This window comes from Zingiber officinale, chromosome 3B, assembly GCF_018446385.1.
Source record: "Zingiber officinale cultivar Zhangliang chromosome 3B, Zo_v1.1, whole genome shotgun sequence".
In the NCBI taxonomy this organism is placed as follows: Eukaryota; Viridiplantae; Streptophyta; class Magnoliopsida; order Zingiberales; family Zingiberaceae; genus Zingiber; species Zingiber officinale.
The window spans coordinates 7390228-7411329 of record NC_055991.1 but is presented as its reverse complement, the minus strand read 5'-3'; the positions used below and the strand labels follow the sequence as shown (position 1 = coordinate 7411329).

Sequence of the window (21102 nt, the reverse complement as noted above, 5' to 3'; positions counted from 1 at the left end):
CCGAACGCCCACTCACCTTGCGGGTACCACCGCGGGTGATCTCCGATATTTTCGAGGCTCGGAGTTGGTTTCAACGCCCGTGCTCCGAGCCGGGTCATGAAAGGGATGGCTTCCGGTTTAATTAATGAAAAATAAATATTTTTTTAAAAAGCATAATTTATTAAAAAAAGGAAAGTCAATAGTAGTTTGGCCATCAAATTTATTATTAGGTGTGGAAAATACACAATTGGGAATTATATATTTAAGAAAAAAATTGTAAGAGAAAAATCGATTAGCTCAACTGTGGATATAAAAGTAACAAGTTGTTCATCCAAATTATATAAAAGGGAAGACACAAATTTTTTTTAATAGAGAATTAATATAATTATAAGGTTTGTTAAGAGCTCTCTCATGAGAGGAAATCATATAATTAGTAATGATTTCACGATTAATCTTTTTTTTTAAAATATATACTTACTTAAATTCACATGTATCAAGTGATATTGTTTATATAAAGAATAGCTAATCAAATTAAGGTTTGAATTGCCCATTAAAACAAATAAGCCCCTTTTCAATTTTTTAATGTGGTAGTGTCCTCTCAGTATACCCGTTCCTGACTTGGAGGAACTATAATTTCTACCTTAATTTTCTTAATAAAAAAATAGAATTCAATTGCAAATTCTATTCCCAAGCGGCCAAGTTTGATTTTATTTCAAATTTGGACTTCTTTTATGCATGCGACAATTATAAGCAAGACATTTCCCTTCTCTTTTCTCGCTGAGGCCATGATAATCAAGACCGATCATAAATTTGGAAGGATCCGGTGTAAAATAAAAGCACTTTTGTATTCATAGAAAAAAAATAATAAAATTGGCAAATTGCACTATGTGGAAATGGATAATACACTTCACCATTATTTATTTCAACAATCATTAATTGTGAAATAATATATACACAGTAACTATGATTTTAAACTTAGATTTAAAAATATGGATCTCATTTTTAATTTTATCTTATTTTTTACTCTATAAAATATATATTCGATGAAATAATAAATTATAAAATTATATATATATATATAATTTAAAATTATATATATATATATATAATTATTAAAGTAATAAGTTAAATGGGTTAATATTTGTACTGTGGGTCAAAAGTTGAATTGGTTTATTAGTAAATTTTTTCACCAATCCTTTATGTAAAATCTTATTCCGTCAAAATTTTTGTCACATTTTTCTCCTTCTCGCTTTCCACTCAATGCCTGACGGTGACCCCTCGCATTTTCTCCCCGATGCGTTACAGCCATCCGACGGTAGCCTTCTCCTTTGTCGTTTTCTCCTCGATGCATGACGACAACCTTCTCCTTCAGTGTTTTCTCTCCGGCGCACAAGAGCCACCCGACGCTAGGTTTCTTCCCTCTCCATCCCTTCTTTCCTATGTTGTTCAATTAATGTTTTTCCTATAGATATCTCTTCTTTTTGTTTTGTTTTGTTTTGTTTTGTTTGTTTGTAAAAAAAAATGATGATTTGCTAATCACAACTCCTTTCTTCAACCTTGTTGATGCGGTGATAGAAGGAGACCTACTTGACACGGGGTTAACTGTTAAGGTGGAGATCAAAGTCAAGGGGATTAACATCCAAGTGTCAAAGGGCCGAAAGGGGGACAATTATGACAACCGATCGGGTCAGTCAGGGTCCGATCGGTGAGAGACATGCCCGAGCGGATCACCTGTCTAGCTCGGGAGAATATGCAAGACAATTGATGCTCAGTACAAAACAACAAGACACCAAAGGAGATCAGATAGCTTGTCTGAATGGAGGAGGACATATTACTACATAGTCACCACATGGGAATGCAATTGAGGTCGACAGAGCGAAGGGGTTCCGGCTGAGCGACTATCTCACTCGGGCAACCAGCGGGACCTGTCAATGGAGCGGAGTCTCGACTGAGCGGCTATACCGCTCGGCCAAGCAACATGATCACTGTAGTATCTCTTGACATCCTTTTGGAAGATAGTGCCGCTGACACGAGGCATGGTCGAAAAGCGGATCATACAGAGGAAGCTTCTATTGTCTTGTCAGGGATATGCATGCCCTGTTAAGGTATAGTGTCAGAGGTACTTTCTTGATAGGTCCTTTCATGGGATGTATTGGAGAATGCACCCATACCTCAAGGAGCATGTACGTCGCCCACCAAAGCTCTATATAAAGGAGGGTCCATCACCGGCCAAGGTATGCGTGATTACTATTTAGTGCTAGTTCTACTGTTGCTCTGCTTCTTCTACACTTTCGGTGGTTGATTTGAGCGTTGGAGAGCCAACACCAAGGACTCCTTCCTTGACTCGGCATTGACGTTGCTTGTTTTACAGAACGGAACGATGTCTACAGCTAGTCAGCGAAACCACCACATTCCTAGCTTTCCACCTTCCCACTTTCGGACAAGATTATTTTGGTGCCATATGTGGGAACATAGTTTGCATCCAAACGAGAAGATGGAGGATGCTGGATGATTCACCACAGTGACATTGACACAAGAGGAGTTCGACATGCTGATATAAGGCCAAGCAGCCAAGATAGTGGAGTAGCAACAACAACAGGCGCTGGCCAAACGCCAAGCGCAGGAGCCCGCAGCATCAGCCGTTGGTTGACTAGCTGAGCACAGTGACCGAGCAGACTAAGTATTCGCTCGGGATAATAGCAAGAAGTCGGCTGGCACATATGGGGAAGCACCCAATGCACCTATCCCTTTCCACCAAGCGTTGTTCAAGACCCCATCGGAGGAATGGGGCCGAGCGGACAAGGATCGGGGGTCCTCTTCAGATGATGCATCCGTTCGGGATGCAAGGAAAGGGAAGGTACCTAGGGAGGATGATTCGCCCGAATGAATCAATCAGCAATTTTCGGAGGGGATTCTGAACGACCCTCTGCCAAGGCACTACACGCCACTAGTGATCGAGGAGTATAACAGAACTACCTATTTGGACGACCATTTGGCCAAATTCGACAATGCGACCACACTTCATGAGTACATCGATGGAGTGAAGTGTCGGGTCTTTCTCACCACTCTCTCCGGGTCAGCACGCTAGCTCAAGAGGTTGCCGGACGGATCAATCCACAACTTCAAGGACTTCCGAGGGCGTTCCTACACCCCACTTCACCAGTAGCTATCACCATCAGAAGACGAGCATGAATTTGTTCTCGCTGAAGCAGGGGACCAAGGAAGCGTTGAGGGCCTACATCCAGCGCTTCAATCAGGTGGTCATGGATATCCCAACGGTCTCCTAAGATGTGCTGGTAAACGCCTTCACCTAGGAGCTCACCGAGAGCAAATTCTTTCGATCGCTCATTCAAAAGCTGTCAAGGGACTTCGACCACCTACAAAAGAAGGTCACCAAATATATCAACGTGGAAGAAGCCCAGGCGGCGAGGAGGAGGGAGACACCCGCCGAGCCCACAGTAGCATCTGGACGATGGTAACCGAGTGGCCATCAACCCCCTAAGAGGCCTCGATAGGGAGGAGCCCAGCCACACCCTGAGCCCAGGATGCATGCTGTGCAACATGTGTAGGGGTGTAATCGAGCCGAGCCGAACTCTTAGATGTTTGAGTTTGACTCGTTTATAATCGAGCCGAGCTCGAGCTTTATTTAACGAATATATTCATGGCTCACGAGTTTATTCGAGCTTTTATCGAGTCCAAACGAGCTTAATAAATATAAATTATAAATTTAAATATTCATTAAAAACTAAATTATATATTTTTAAAAAATTATAATATTCTTGTTAAAATTTATAATTTTATTCTAATAAATAAATTTAATATATTTATCTATGTCGAGTGTAAAATCTATAAATTCAATATCAAAATTATTATTTTTTATTTAAAAGTTGATTCATGAGTTTAACGAACATGTTCACGAGCTAACGAGCCGAATATTGTAAAGCTTGAGTTTGGTTTGTTTATCTTAATGAGCCTCATTAAACGAGCTCAAATGAGCCTTTATTGAATCGAGCTTCGAATAGCTCACGAGCAGCTTGACTCATTTACACCCCTAAACATGTGGCGGTCGGTCGCCCAAAGGCTGCAAAAAGTAAGTATGGACGCCAATGTTTTGTTCCTTCCATTAATCAGTGACACACAACACCCGGGACTGCTATGACTTGACACCGATAGCCAACAGGTCGACCCCAAGGGGGTATCGCCGTTGATCACCATCTCCTGATCAGAGATACAGGCACCGATCAGCAGGGCGAAGGAAAGAAGAAAGGACAACAGGCGAGTCCCGACACCACCATCCCCAGCGAAGGAACAACCAAAGTCTCGCTCGAGCATTCGCCGAGCGGGGCAAGCCTTCAGCTTGAGAGGAGGAGAACAGGAGCAATGTCTCTCGAGGAGAAATAGGAATGATCACTGGTGGGTCGACCGGTGGTGATTCTAATCGGGCGAGGAAGTCTTACACTCGGCGACTCGAGATTCATGTCGTGCGCTGCAACAAGGAGAGGGTCGAAGGGCTCGAGATCAGTTTCGGCCCGAGTGACCTAGAGGGAGTGGAGATCCCTTATGATGACGTGTTGATCATCCGAGCGGTAATCGCTAACTACGTTATTCATTGAACCTTTGTTGACACAGGGAGCTCGGTGAATATCATATTCAAGAAGGTGTTTGATAAACTACAAATCGATCAGAGTGATTTGTTGCTCATGACGACTCCACTCTACGGATTCATAGGCAATGAAGTGTTTTCGATCGGCTAAGTCCGCCTAATCGTCTCGCTCGGGGAGGAGCCGCTGAAAAGGACAAGGACCATAAATTTCATTGTGGTGGACGTGTTGTTCGCCTACAATGTCATACTAAGCCGACTAACACTCAATGAGTTCCGAGAGGTGGCATCCACCTTATGCCAGAAGATCAAATTCCCGGTGGATGACAAGGTGGGTGAAGTCAAAGGTGACCAGTTGGCCACTCGACGATGCTATGTCAAAATGGTCAAATTCAAAGTAAGGGTCGCTCAGAAGAACCCGCTCTTGGAGGTGAACGCTATCACAGAGAGACCTCCTATGCTGGACTATGATAAGACGGAGAGGGTGCAAATTCACCCAAGCCAGTCAGAGGCAACTACCTTCATCGCCGCCAACTTGGAAAGCGAGAAGAAGACAGAGTTGGTTTCCTGTCTCAGACAAAATCATGACGTGTTTGCCTGGTCGACACATGAGCTCCCTGGGATTTCTCCAAGCGTGGCTCAACACAAGCTTCACGTCCGACCGGACGCTAGGTCCGTGAAGTACAAAAAGAGGCACTTCAGCGCGGAGCAGAAATTAATCATCTGGGCGGAGATCAAAAAATTACTGGAGGCCGGACATATTCGGGAAGTCCAATTCCCAAGCTGGCTCACGAATGTTGTGCTTGTCTCCAAGCCAAGTAACAAATGGAGGTTCTGCATCGACTTTCATGATTTGAATAAGGCGTACCCGAAGGATTTCTATTTGCTGCCAAGGATCGATCGTCAGATGGTGGATTCTACGGCGGGCTACGAGTTGATCTACATGCTCGACGCTTACCAAGGGTACTACCAAGTGCCGCTCGCCTGGGAGGATCAGAAGAAGGTTAGCTTTATCACGACTGATGGAACGTATTGCTATAACGTGATGCCATTCAGATTGAAGAACGTCGGCGCCACCTACCAGAGGCTGATGAATAAAGTGTTCTATCAGGGGATTGCTAATCCAAGACATTGAAAAACCCACTAAAATCCGCTTCAGGCGGAGAAACTTCTTACAACAGTTAAAGCTCACAATTACAAAGCTAAACTCAAATGGAATCATTTACAAGTATTATATCTAGCTTATGGGATTATGGTTGTATTTATATCTCTAATTGGGCGCCTAGAAGGGTTTCAGGTGACTGGACGTGAATAGAATTTTATCCTTTTCGTAATTGATCGCACCACGTCAAGTTTCGATAAGGTTTCTGGTCCGGGCACTTGGACCCAGTTTGGGCACCTGGACCAAAGTCAACCTCTATGTTTTTGGTCCAGGCTCTCACTCCAGCTTTGGTCGGTTGGGTGATTTCGGCCATCCGGAATAAGACTCATCCGAACTTATTTTCCGGCCTTTTCGAGCAACCTTTCACTCTAGCTTTTCGTTCTATTTGCTGGCAAGGATCGATCGTCAGATGGTGAATTCTACGGCAGGCTACGAGCTAATATGCATGCTCGATGCTTACCAAGGGTACTACCAAGTGCCGCTCGCCCGGGAGGATCAAAAGAAGATCAGCTTTATCACGACTGATGGAACATATTGCTATAACGTGATGCCATTCAGATTGAAGAACGCCAGCGCCATCTACCAGAGGCTGATAATAAAGTGTTCTATCAGGGGATTGCTAATCCAAGACATTGAAAAATCCACTAAAATCTGCTTCAGGCGGAGAAGCTTCTTACAACTGTTAAAGCTCACAATTACAAAGCTAAACTCAAATGGAATCGTTTACAAGTATTATATCTAGCTTATGGGATTATGGCTGTATTTATATCTCTAATCGGGGCGCCTAGAAGGGTTTTAAGTGACTGGACGTGAATAGAATTTTATCCTTTTCGCAATTGATCGCACCACGTCAAGTTTCGATAAGGTTTCTGGTCCGGGCGCTTGGACCCAGTCTGGGCACCTGGACCAAAGTCAACCTATGTGTTTTTGGTCCAGGCTCTCACTCCAACTTTGGTCGGTTGGGTGATTTCGGCCATCCGGAATAAGGCTCACCTGAACTTATTTTTCGACCTTTTCGAGCAACCTTCTGCTCCGGCTTCTCGTCCCTCGGAACCGCCGCATGCTTCCTTCTCGTCGGCCAGCGTACTCTTCCGCAGCACCTCGTCCCTCAGACACACCGAGCTCGTCGACTCTCTCCCATGTCGTCCTTCTCGCTAGCTGCATCTTCGACTTCCTATGTTCCTAAGCTCCTGCACACTTAGACACAAGGGTTAAATCACAACGAGACCTAACTTGATTTGGTTGATCACATCAAAACTGTTGGTGCGGGAAGCATCCGACGATCGAACTTATGTTTTGATTATGTCAAAGGGTTCAAAGTTAAGGCGTGTTGTTTTCTGATATGCTGAATGAGCTTTGCAGGGAAAGTCCTAAGTGTACTTAGGCAAAAGTTCTAGCTGCGGTTAGACAGATAGAAAATCCTACGGGCGGTAACCCTAGGTCCTAGGGGGTGGTAACTCTAGGCGGAAAGTTTTAGCGGGTCGGAGCTTCAGGCAAAAATCCTAAGGAGTGAAAACCCTAGGTTAAAATCCTAGTGTCGCGAACTGGGTAAAAGTCTGGACGGGTCGTGGACCGGACGCCCAGCATGAAGACCGGAAGCATCGAGCGCTGAACAAAAGTCCAGTCGGTCTGGAGGACCAAACTGACAAAAGGTAAAACTCTCTTGAGTGGAGTAGGTGAGGACGCGTTCCCCGGAAGAGGGAAAAGTAAGCGCGGGTCAACCTAGGGTTTTCGGTAGGAAATCCGAAATCAGACCTGGATAGTTCGGAGACTGTCAATTACTGCTTTTACTATATTTTATGTGTGCTAACTTTGTCTTACAGGGTATGTGTGTGTTTGGTGAACTAATATGCTTTGCAGGGACAAATGAGCAAGACAAGCCTCGGATGAACAGTGTCCGAGGTGCCTCCATGGAGCTTGGAGGCGCCTCGGGTACAGAGTGTGAGCTGGCTATGAACAGGAGCTGGAGGCGCCTCGGACTAGAGCTTAGAGGCGTCTTGGAGTGGCCATGGAGGCGCCTCAAGCAGGATAAGCGACGAAGGTTTCTTCGCTGATCCACGCGGCTGACTCGGGAGGCTTGGAGGTGCCTCGGACGGGCTTGGAGGCGCCTCTAGCAGTGTATAAAAGGAGCTCTCGAGGCAGCAGTTAATCAAGCTTCTCCCAAGCATTCTTTCTGCTAGGGCTGTAAATGAACCAAGCGTTCGTGAACAAGCTTGGTGTTCAGTTTGGTAAGGACTTGTTTATGTTCGTTTAATATACATAAGATTAATTAAACAAACAAGTTTGAATAGCTCGTTAAGCTAAACAAACAAGCTTGAACACATATGTGTTCAGCTCGTTAACGTTCGTGAACAATGTTCGTGAACAACGTTCGTGAACAATGTTCACGAACCATATTTATTAATAAAACTCTTTCAATATGCTAAATAAATAATAAAATAAAATAAAATAAATAAATTTAAACTATCAATCTTAATAACCAATCAAACAATTAAAAGTTTCAAACAATCAAACAAGCTTGAATTAAGAGCTTGATAACATCTAAATGAACCAAGCTCAAGTCAAGATCGAACCAAGCCCAAGCCCAAGCCAAGCTCAAGCCAAGCTTGAATTGAGAGCTTGATAATATCTAAACGAACCAAGCTCAAGCCAAGCTTCAAACAAGCTCAAGCTCATAAAAAATAAACCAAGCCAAGCTTGAACACTCATTTCAAAAGCTTGGTTCATTTTAGGCTCGGCTCGATTATCTTATCAAACAAGCTTGAACACTCCAAAGCTCGGCTCGACTCGGCTCGTTTACAGCCCTACTTTCTGTAACCTGCTGCTAACGAGACGTTCCGATAAAGCTTCAACTCGACGCCGACGACCCAGAGCTTCAGATTTAGTATTTTGTTATCGGTATAATTTTTATTATTACTGCTTCCAATTGTACTTAGTTTGTAATATTTTTATGAGATATAGGTGTTGCCCAAAGTAAACGTTCAACGAACATGAGCCTTAGAGTAGGAGTCACCACAGGCTCCGAACCAAGTAAATACCTTAGTCCTTTGTGTGTTTGTTTATTTCATTTCTGTTGCATTTACTCGAACGATTTCCGAATACGAAACGCGTGAAAGCCACGAGTGCTATTCACCCCCCTCTAGCACGATCTCGATCCAACAATTGGTATCAGAGCGGGGTCGCTTTGATTTGGTGCAACCACCAGTCAAGCAAATTTTTTCATGGTCTTTTCAATTTTTCGGAGTCAATCGGAATTAGTATAATTACTATATTCCGATTTGTTTTCTCGTTTGAATCGATTTTTTGCTCAAAGCTGGTGTAACACCACTCGAGTTCGTTTACTTTTATCATACATCCCGCACTGCTAATCTAGGATCAAGTCCTGGGATTTGTTTTTCGTTTTATTGTGTGCTAGATTCTTTAATGGCTCTCCAAGAAGGTTTCAGCACAGTCCACCCGCCACTCTTTTCCGGCGAGGACTTTGGATATTGGAAGAACCGAATAGAATACCACCTCAAGACGCAAGTCGAGATGTGGATTATTATCCAGACCGATCTCGAACTTCCACGTGACGACGCTAGAGAACTAGTTTCATGCATCAACTGGGATACCAGCATAAGGAAGAAGGTTGAAGCCGACGCCAAAGCAACTTGCATGCTACAATGCAGGTTAACAAAAGAAGAACTAAACAAAGTCGGATCATTCTCAAGCACAAAAAAGCTATGGGAAAAGCTAATTGAGCTGCACGAGGGCACTCCCGATGCTAAGGTAAATAAACGTGACTTAATTTTAAATAAATTATATAACATCAAAATGTAAGAAAGCGAGACGGCGAGCCTGCTGCATGCGCGCATCCAGGACCTCCTTAACGGCCTTCACGTGATCGGCCAGAAAATAGAAAATCGTGACGTAATAAGGTACACGCTCAATGCCTTTCCGAGGAATACATTATGTGCATCAATGGTAGATGCCTACAAAGTTTCCAAGGATTTATCTTTAATTAAACTTGATGAACTTTTTCTGATTTCGAATTGCATGACAGACTAATGCACGCTCGGTCGAGAAAGGTGTTGCTTTGGTTGCAGGTACAAGTAGAACCCGGGAAACTAAAGCAAAGCACAAAACCAAACCCGAAACCAAAGATGAATCGGATGACGACGAGATTGTTTCCGAGCTATTAAGGCTCGTATGAAGGATCTGCAGAAATAAGAAGGCGACTCAAACGAACCCGAAGGACAAATCTGGAGTCACCTGCTACGGCTATAATCAGAAGGGGTACTACAAGCCGGATTGCCCAAACAAAAAGCAACGGAGAAAGAAGGCATTGAAAGCAACTTGGTCCGAGTCATCAGACAAATCCGAGACTGATGAAGAAGAACCGTTGAGCTTCCTCGCGTTACCAGTGCAAGCAAATATCATCAAAACCTAATCCGAGTTCGAGTCTGAAATCGAGAGCGAGTCAGAAAGTGAGTCCGAGCGAAGCCACGGATCCGCATCCGTTTCCGAAGGACCGAACCCCACTGTAAGTTTGCTACTCGCCGAAACTCAATTAGATGAATTAAAGAATTTAGTGCCTTATTTATTAAAGAAGTTGGCTAAATCCAACGTCCGGGTCAAGTCACTTCTAAAGGAGGTAACAACTCTTAAGGAAGCGACTGACTCAAGTTCCTTAACTGAGCCAGTTCAAATTGGAAACTCAACTCAAGTCCAACAACTTGAGGAAAAGAATTCTAATTTGAAAACTAAAATTAAAGAACTCAAGGACACGTTGGAACGGTTCACCCTGGGTTCCAAGAATCTTGATCTGATTCTAGGAAAACAACGAGCTGTTTCCAACAAATCCGGACTTTGAGTTTAAAACCAAAAGAAAATACAAATCATATATATCCTTAGTTAATAGAAATAAAAGAAAAATTATCCAAGCATGAGTGCCAAAGTCCAACTTGGTTAATCAAGTTGGACCTGGTCACTATTGGGTCCCCAAGCATTAGATTCATTTCCTTAATAGACCATATTGAGGCTATGATCCAGGGGGAGCCAATAGAAAAACTATCTCAATAAATAGATAAAATTGATTGATGCCTGTTTATTTATTTTCCTTGCAATATACATGCTTAGACTAGGATAGCTTAAGGAACTAGGCGTAATTTACATTTGCTAGTTAAATCTAGGAGTTTCAAAAAGGAAATTAAATATATATTCTTTGAACGGTTCTGTCTAGGAAGGGGTGGATGATCCCATACCCAAGAAGGCCTAGAGCCTCGCCCTGACCTAGGAACAAATCATGGAAAGACATATTTAATTGACTAATTGGAAAACCTAAGTTTAACTCAAATGTAAATTAATCCTTAGAAATAACCAAAAATTAAAGATAACTATCTCACAAAATTACTTAAGATTACCTGATTGATAACTTAGAATCAGATGAGATTGACCTAGGGTTAACTTAGTTGAACAAATTCAATTTATTCAATGTTTAATTAAACAATTTAATTTTAACTTAAACAAAATAAATTTCAAAATTATTTGAAAAAATCTTTTAAAAAATCTTTGAAAAAAATCTTTTAAAAATTCTTTGAAAAAATTAATTTAAAAATCCTTTTGGCAATCATTTAAAAATTATTTTAAAAATTCTTTTGAAAAAATCCTTTAAAAATCCTTTTGAAAATCAATTTAAAAATTATTTTGAAAATTAATTTAAAAATTATTTTAAAAATCCTTTTGAAAATTAATTTAAAAATTATTTTAAAAATTCTTTAAAAAAATCCTTTAAAAATTATTTTAAAAATCCTTTTGAAAATCAATTTAAAAATTATTTTAAAATTTCTTTGAAAAAATCATTTAAAAATTATTTTAAAAATCCTTTTGAAAATCAATTTAAAAATTATTTCAAAAATCCTTTTGAAAAAATCCTTTAAAAATTCTTTGAAAAAATCCTTTAAAAATTATTTTAAAAATCCTTTTAAAAATCAATTTAAAAAATTATTTAAAAATAATTTTTTTAAAAAAAATATTTTAAAATCATTTTAAAAATCTTTAAAAAAATATTTTAAAATCATTTTAAAAATCTTTAAAAAAAAAAGTATTTTAAAAAATTATTTGAAAAATTATTTAAAAATTCTTTAAAAAATTATTTAAAAATTATTTGAAAATTTTAAACCTTTAAAAATTATTTTGAAAAATTATTTAAACCTTTAAAAATTATTTGAAAATTTTAAACTTTTAAAAATTATTTAAACCTTTAAAATTATTTTAAAAATTATTTTAAAAAAATTATTTGAAAAATCGTAAAACAATTTGAAAAATTGATTTTTTTAAATATTCGCTATGTCTTGCTAAAAAGTTTTCAAATTTAGATACATATTTTTCAAAGCAAGTATTTAAAGAAGTTAGGTTTTTGTTGAAAGAACTAAGTCTTTGCAAAACACTTTTAAAATTAGCTAAGGTTTTTTTTTTCAAAACAATTGTTGTTAAAATTTTAAACATTTTCTTTCAATCTTAGCTACCCTTCAGGGGGAGCTTAAAACTAAACAAAGCTAATATTTTTTAACAAACCTCTCTTTGCTTGAGTTCTTTTTGATTTATGTCAAAGGGGGAGAGGAGAGCCAAAGTTAATTTAAACATATTTATATAACCTTTAGATCTAGGGGGAGCCTTGGAGTAAGTGTTTGTAATGTAAATATTTTTTTTACTGCTCACTTATGCTCCTATTTCTTGTTAGAAATTTTCATAATTACTGTTATGTTTTACTTAACTTTGAACTTTGTTGCCATAATAAAAAAGCGGGAGATTGTTGGTGTGGGAAGCATCCGACGATCGAACATATGTTTTGATTATGTCAAAGGGTTCAAAGTTAAGGTATGTTGTTTTCTGATATGTTGAATGAGCTTTGCAGGAAAAGTCCTAAGTGTACTTAGGCAAAAGTCCTAGCTGTGGTTAGGCAGGTGGAAAACCTTGGGGGCGGTAACCCTAGGTTCTAGGGGGTGGTAACTCTAGGCGGAAAGTCTTAGCGGGTCGGAGCTTCGGGTAAAAATCATAGGGGGTGAAAACCCTAGATTAAAATCCTGGTGTCGCGAACCGGGTAGAAGTCTGGACGGGTCGTGGACCGGACGTCCAACATGAAGACCGGAAGCATCGACCGTTGAGCAAAAGTCCAGTCGGTCTGGAGGACCAAACTGGCAAAAGGTAAAACTCTCCTGAGTGGAGTAGGTGAGGGCGCGTTCCCCGGAAGAAGGAACAGTAGGCGCTGGTCAACCTAGGGTTTCCGGTAGGAAATTTGAAGTCAAACCCGGACAGTCCGGAGACTGTCAATTACTGCTTTTACTATATTTTATGTGTGCTAACTTTGTCTTACAGGGTATGTGTGTGTTTGGTGAACTAATATGCTTTGCAGGGACAAATGAGCAAGGCAAGCCTCGGATGAACAGTGTCCGAGGCGCCTCCATGGAGCTTGGAGGCGCCTCCTCAATGGAGGCGCCTCGGGTACAGAGTGTGAGCTGGCTGCGAAGAGGAGCTGGAGGCGCCTCGAACGGAGTTGGAGGAGCTGGAGGCGCCTCGAACGGAGTTGGAGGCGCCTTGGGCCAGAGCTTAGAGGCGCCTTGGAGTGGCAATGGAGGCGCCTCAAGCAGGATAATTGACGAAGGTTTCTTCGCTGATCCACACGGCTGACTCGGGAGGCTTGGAGGCGCCTCAGACATGCTTAGAGGCGCCTCCAGCAATGTATAAAAGGAGCTTTCGAGGCAGCAGTTAATTAAGCTTCTCCCAAGCAATCTTTCTGCAACCTGCTGCTAACGAGACGTTCCGATAAAGCTACAACTCGACGCCGACGACCTAGAGCTTCAGATTTAGTCTTCTGTTGTTGGTATAATTTTTATTATTACTGCTTCCAATTGTACTTAGTTTGTAATATTTTTACGAGATATAGGTGTTGCCCAAAGTAAACGTTCAACGAACGTGGGCCTTGGAGTATGAGTCGCCACAGGCTCCGAACCAAGTAAATACCTTGGTCCTCTGCGTGTTTGTTTATTTTATTTCCGCTGCATTTACTCGAACGATTTTCGAATACGAAACGCGTGAAAGCACGATCTCGATCCAACAAAAACTACCTCGGGGTATTTACAATATAGACCATTTTTTTGGCACAACAAGCAATTTAAGTTTTTTTATGTTTCATATCCTAATTTGAAACATGACAAAATTGATTCATGAGTTGTTTGTAAAATGAAAGCACAGAAAAAATTAAAGAATGTTGGGAAGACATTGTATATCAATAAGAGGAAATTGCAAATACATTTCAGACTGAGGAATATGTTATTCCTACATTACGAGACCTTAGGGGAGTAGCGATAAATGTGGATGCCAGTGAATTTCATGAGAATGATGATGATGAGGAGGAGGACGAGGAGAAGGATAATAATGACTTTAATTTTTGACATGTAGGGTCAGTTTTTTATGATTAAATTTAATTTTAATGTACAAATTTATAAAATTCATAGCTCAATTAGTTGTCTATATACTGTCTCATTGTTAAATTTATATATTTTATCTGTGTATCTTGTGTATTTTTTTTCCTATAGGTCATTAGAAGTGACATTATTGTCGTAGATTATCACCCTCTCATATCTTCATTATGCATATTGTAATTTTTTTTTTCATGTCCTTCATTAAGCATCAAGTTTTTATTTGCTTTATTTTAATTTTGATTTTTGGTTGATAATTTCGATGGGGTGGTCATAGACAATAGAGTTCTAGCACTGGCTAGACTGATTCACTACTGCCAACATGGTACCTATACCTTCACATGGCCGGTCGCTGACAAGACCATTATTCGTTTCATCTTCCCCACTCCAGTCGCCAACATGACCTTCCCATTCACCTTTGCCACTCTAGTGGTCGGTACCCACTAGACACTATTCATCTACTGAGATTATCGACATTCGACAAGATATAGTCCCTTTCGAAGGCTCATAAGTATTAAAAATATTATAATTTTTTAACTATCTTAATTATTTAACGTTATTTATTTGTAACTTTATGATAGGTTTGAAAATTCTGTATGTGTTATTCATGAAATTAATTAAATCGTGAATAATTATTGGAGAGGGGTCTCAAACTCTCTGGTGGTGCGAGTTTAAGGTAACTGATTAATTTATATATAAAACAATTAAGTGAATATATAATCAATTATTTTTTTTCCATTTCAGTGGTCATTCACTTGAGACTCTTATAAAGAGATGGAAATTAAAAGAATTTTCAAAAAATATGGGCGATTATATTCGGCATGTATTGAATTATGCCAAGACTAGTAGGAAAAAGTCAGCCTTCATCACGTCAGACAATTGGAGTAAGAGATCCAATTTTTGGCGAACTGATGAGAGTAAAAAAAGGAGTCATCAGAATAAAATAAATTAAACTTATAATTTTGGAGATTCATTTGCAAAATATGCGGGAGTATCTATAAATATCAAAGAACATTCAAGTAGATTGATATTTTTTTAACTCTATAACTGGTTTTTAAATCAATTTTAAACTATTACATTATTTCTAATTGTATTATTTTTAGTCCAAGGAATGTGAAAGGAGTAAGAATTTATAGATACTTTTGTCCACACTTTTCCAAAAAAATTAAGACTTGGAGCGGAGATAGAGCTAGAACAACTAAGGTTTGAGTTTAGCTTTAATTTTAATTTATAACTTATATTTTATTATTTATGTACCTGTTCTAATTTAGATTTTAATTTTTGAGAGATATGATGAGCTATTGCTATCACATAGAAGTTCAGATGATGACGATGATAACGAGGGATCTGAGCCGTCTGCTAGTAATAATTTGGATTTATGGCTGGAGATGACTGTGGAGCCAAAGGGGAAAGGATATTAGGTATGAGTTCTACGAGTAGAATTCATAATGTTGCTCGTACACCTTCTTCTACTCCACTAGTATTAATGACACATATTCATAACTTAATTGAAGAGGTTAGCAATTTAAAAGACATAATATATTAAAGGGATCAACAAATTATAGAAATACAACAAATGACACAAAGGGATAAGGAATCGATAGAAATGTACTGACAACAAAAATTTATTATTCAACACTTTTAGCAATTTAGCTCTAGTTCAAGTCAGATTCCTCTTGATACTAGTAATGATGGCGACGACAATGACAATGCATGAATGTTTGTAATTAATATTTTTAAAATTTGTTATTTTATTAAGTTTGTAAATTCTTCATTTTTATATTTTTGATTAATAATATTATTCTTATTTCAAACAGGTTTGATGAGCCCAAGAAAGATTGTGGTTGGAAATCCATGTAAGAATAAATAAGTTTTTACATATTTATTTTTGTTAGTTTATAAATTTCTTTTATTAAAAATGATATTTTTTATTTATTTATTTTCTGATACAAGTAGAAGAAGATGATTGGAATGAAAGGATCTTCCGAGGACTAAATTATCTTCTATTCTATATTTCCCACAAACATTTTGGTATGAGATTATAATTTGAATATCATAACTTAGAAACATGTTTAGAATGTTGGATACACTGTAACTTAGTTGTTGGTTGAAACTTGATTGTATTTATTTTTATTGTTAATTGTATTGTTGGCTTATGTTTCATGTTTGTATTCGATTGGATATAGTGGAACATATTTGGATATATTCGTAAGCTTGAACATATCATTTTTCTTTTAGGTATTGTATTCAAATTTTGATTTTCATCCTAAATTTGTAAAGAATATAGATTTTTATCACAAATTTAAAATGAATATGGGTTTTCGTAGCAAATATGCGAAATCCCGACTTGCTCGAAGGCGATTCTGTCCACGCCCCGCCTCCAAATCTGAAAGGGCCGCCGGAATCCGAGTCGAATCGATCCTGCAGCAGCCCCTAGAGGTCAGTACGGCGACACGATGCAGCGAAGGACGAAAGCCGAAGAGGAGTATGATTGAAAGACGGACCTTTACCAAATCGAAGGCAATAAAACCACGATCGCAGAGACGGAGCGAGAGAAGGTACTTTTGTTTTTTTTGCTTCTGTTCACGCAATTCATGAATCTTTCTCCTCGATCAACCTCTACCTCGTCACTCGAACTGAGATCGACAAGAGAGGCAGAGAAGATGGCCCTGCCCCTCTCTCTCTCTCTATGATTTCCTTCGATTTATTGTATAGAAGCTTGTCACTTGAGAGGGGTTCGAATCACGTGGTAGTCAGGACGTAATTCTTTGATCCCTGTGCATCTTTTCCCACTACGCACTAACTTTTCCAACTACTGTGATTTAACTCCCTCGTGAAGACCTTAGGCGTGATACGGCGGGGGCGCTAGGGGCAATATCGCCTTTTGCCACTTCACTCGGTTTACTGCACTTCATTCCTTTTATTTTATCGATTTTTATAAAACCCCTATATTAAAGATAAAGTATCAAATAATAAAAACAAACCTTACAAGGAGTTTTTTTTACAATCTGATTTTTCTGAGGTATTTTAAAATAATAGAATTTGGAGGGCTAAATAAATTTTTTAGCTTTTTTTTTTCTATCTATATATATATCGTTGTGCCGCATTAGGTTTTTCGCCGCCACTGCTCCGCTTGTCCGTTCGTGGCCGCTCTCGCTCCTGGGCGTCAATGGAGATCCAGCAACAGGAGGTTAAGCTGTTCAATCGATGGTCCTTCGACGATGTTGCGGTTTGCTCTCGCTGTTGTTTCTTTTTTATCTGGTAGCATCTGGTTTATTTTGTACAGTCTTCATTCCCTACTCGTCGACTGCGTGAGATCGATTGAGCCCTTTCTTGTTTGGTTTATTGGATAAAATTGTCAATCTTGTATAGTCCGCTTTAAGTACGCAAAGCGATATCGTAATCGATTCCTCCATTGTGCTACTTCAAACAAAAAAGTTTCTTTTGACGTTTTGGCGTAGAGAAAATAGGGTTGTGTGTTCAAGTATTCACTGAACGTGGGTTGCAGTTTTACTAGAGAAGGAACTATTGATCGTAGGGAAAATAGGCTTCGAGAATTCAATTCATAAACAAAAGAATTCTACTGTGTCTGTAGATCTGGAGGTTTTAGACAACATTATTCTAATTCTTCCATAAGGAAACAAATCAACTTTGCTTTATGATTGCATAAACTTGTCGTTTATACTACAGTCGGTTGCATGCATCAAATCACATTTCTTTCAATTTTTCATGATGATGATATCTATAGTAGATTTTAGATGAATTGGCAAATTTTAAAACGTGCATATTGTTCACTGTTTCTGCTAGAAGTTAATTGAAGGATATTTTCTCTGATATTTGCAGGTCAGCGATATCTCGCTTGCTGATTACATTGCTGTGACTCCCCCGAAACATGCTACATATCTTCCGCATACGGCTGGGAGGTACTCTGCTAAGAGGTTCCGTAAGGCTCAGTGCCCAATTATTGAGAGACTTACGAATTCTTTGATGATGCACGGGCGGAACAATGGCAAGAAGCTCATGGCTGTCCGCATAATCAAACATACAATGGAAATTATTCATCTGCTTACTGATGCAAACCCGATCCAAATTATGGTTGATGCCATTATCAACAGGTAATCATCCACGACTAGAATCTCACTGAAGAAGGTGGGCATTGTGGATTCAATGCCTTTTCATTTTTCTTTCTTGATTTGTCATTTATTTTATAGAATATTTTGCACCCAATAACTTTTTAACTTGCATAAGCCAAAGAATATATGTTGGAAACCTATTGGAAAAACACATTACTTATTCAACTTGTAAAGGAGAAATAACTCTTGAATCTTATGGGAAGTTTTCCTTTGGCTATTGCCTGAACTGGATATTTAGCAGCTGAGCAGCTTCTTTGATTGCGGTTGAATTCATCACAAGTTGATTTGGAGAAATATATTAATTTCCAAACAAATTGTGGATTTTTTTTTATCGTTATACAAGCAATATTCATAGTTGTGCTTCTTTTTCTTTGAATTTGCAACATCTCATGTCAGTCAGATAGATGATTTCTAGCTGAATTCTGATGCACACAGAAATGATTTTGGATGACCTTGTCTTCCTTGTAAGTTTCTTCTCATATACTAGTGAGAGTGCTTTATGTAATTTAGAAACTAGTACACCATGTTTGATTAACTAAGCCCTTGTTTGTTATCAGTTTCTGTTTTAGCTCAGGATAACTTCGATTTCGATGTTTCCTGCTAAAACTTGTTCCTTGCAATTGTGCTTTTATCAGCTTAACGACTATTATGTTGCAACTGTAGTACACAAACTTCATTCTTTTAAGTATGATGATTGATGATCACCTATGCTCTTCTTATTTGCATGCCAGTGGTCCAAGAGAAGATGCCACTCGAATTGGCTCTGCTGGTGTTGTCAGACGTCAGGCAGTCGATATCTCTCCGCTCCGGCGGGTTAACCAGGCAATATACCTCCTCACCACTGGTGCCCGCGAAAGCGCTTTCAGGAATATAAAGACCATCGCCGAGTGCCTTGCCGACGAGTTGATTAATGCAGCTAAGGGTTCTTCCAACAGGCGAGTTGCTCCAAGATCTTTCCTAATCGTTTACTTAAAGATTCAATTTACTCCATACAAACCTCACATTGTGGATGTGTTCAACAGCTACGCGATCAAGAAGAAGGATGAGATCGAGCGGGTTGCCAAGGCCAACCGTTGAGCGCTCAACCGAGTCGCCAGCATCTCAAAGTCTACATGTGCACTCCGATTTCGTCCTAGGTCGTATTATGTCTTTTTGAATTAAATGAGCTTTTAAATTTGCATTTCTTTTTAGCTAAACTTTACAAAGAGTTTGGTGCTGGAACAAGTAATTGAATAATTTGTGTGGCAAATTTGTGATGATTTCATTAGTGTTAAAATCTGTTCAAGTTTAATTAAATGACAACGCTACGGGGGCGTTGTAACGTAGTAGGTAAAACTGGAGAAAACTAAAAAGGCCTCTGTTTTATTCATATTATTAAAAAGGGATTTTCTTTTTTAAATTTAGTACTATATATATTTTTAATTATATAAATAATTAATGATGCTTTTTGGTAAAACTTTATTACTCTCTAAATAGAAACTCTTTTGGTTTTTTTAAAAACATTTTCTGTGTCAAATGCACCTTAACTAAGGAGTTCCCACAGGTTTAACCCACACAACAAGATGCTTGCTCGGGCCCCCTACCGACTTTGAATAGACAAACAGAACCCACCTGGCCACCCATAAGGTAGGTCTATTTTGCATTCACGCTTGATCCTTCATCTATTTTTTCGCTAAGCACTTGTTCCACCACTCGAACTCTCGTCGAGCTCCAAGTTCCCTAAACTAGGGTTCAACTATTCATCCTTTGCATTCATCCTCATCAAGGGCAAATTGAGATTTTCATCACTCACCCTTTCCCACCCATTTCCGCCCCAAAGTGCACCAATCAAACGCCAAGGAAAAATGCCATCGACTCCATGCTCTCATTCAACGAACAAGTAAACACAATAGGAAGCCATCTATATCGGTCCCATCTCGTAACTTAACATTTAATATGCCAAGCCGTATTAAGTTTTAAGTGTTCAAGCTTATTTGATAAGTCAAATCGAGTTTAAAATGAATCAAGTCATTGAAAATATTATTTAAGTTTGACATAATTTATTTTTTATGAACTTAAACTTAATTCGTTTAAATATTACCGAACTCTCAATTCAAAATTTGTTTATTTGTTTCCGTCTTTTATTTGTTTGATTTATTATTAAATTTGATAATTCAAACTTGTTTGTTCATTTTTAAAATTTCTTTGTTTATTTAGCATGTTAATAAAAATTTTATTAATGAATATAATTCAGGAACATTATTCATAAATGTTGTTAATAAATATTAACGAACTGAATACATATATGTTCAAATTTATTTATTTAGTGTAATGAATTGTTCAAACTTATTTATTTAATCAATTTTGTGTATACTGAACGAATATAAATAAACTTTTACCAAGTTGAACATCAAACTTATTTACAAATATTTAATTCATTTACAGTCCTACCTCCTCCCATATAAACATGCCCTATATGACGAGACCAGATCCTCTGGATCGCAAAGTGCGGTCCAGAGGATGGACCACTTCATTCATAGATGGGATTTCATAGACTCCACCTGTTATACAGGTTGGGTCCATGAGATCCCACCTATTAGCAACTCGGACCAGAGGTTATGATCTAGAGGATCCCGGCTGCTATATGACAAGATTAGAGAACACCGTGATCAACCATTGATGGGTATGTGCGAAGAGAGGGAGCTTTATTACTAACCATTCCCAAAGAAATTTCATCATGCAACACAGGAAAACATTCAAAAACTGCTTGCACAAGGACCAATAGAAGAA

At 38.9% G+C, this 21102-nt stretch overlaps 1 protein-coding gene across 1 annotated transcript; it reads left to right on the top strand.

The window, feature by feature from the left end:
- The first annotated feature begins 16739 nt into the window (after positions 1 to 16739).
- On the top strand, positions 16740 to 19592 carry LOC122055750 (40S ribosomal protein S5-like). Its single transcript, XM_042617342.1, has 5 exons — positions 16740 to 16758; positions 17311 to 17429; positions 18044 to 18315; positions 19065 to 19268; positions 19356 to 19592. Exons 2-5 carry the CDS (start codon positions 17370 to 17372, stop codon positions 19408 to 19410), a joined length of 591 nt encoding a protein of 196 aa, XP_042473276.1. The 5' UTR covers positions 16740 to 16758; positions 17311 to 17369; the 3' UTR covers positions 19411 to 19592.
- Positions 19593 to 21102: the final 1510 nt, after the last annotated feature.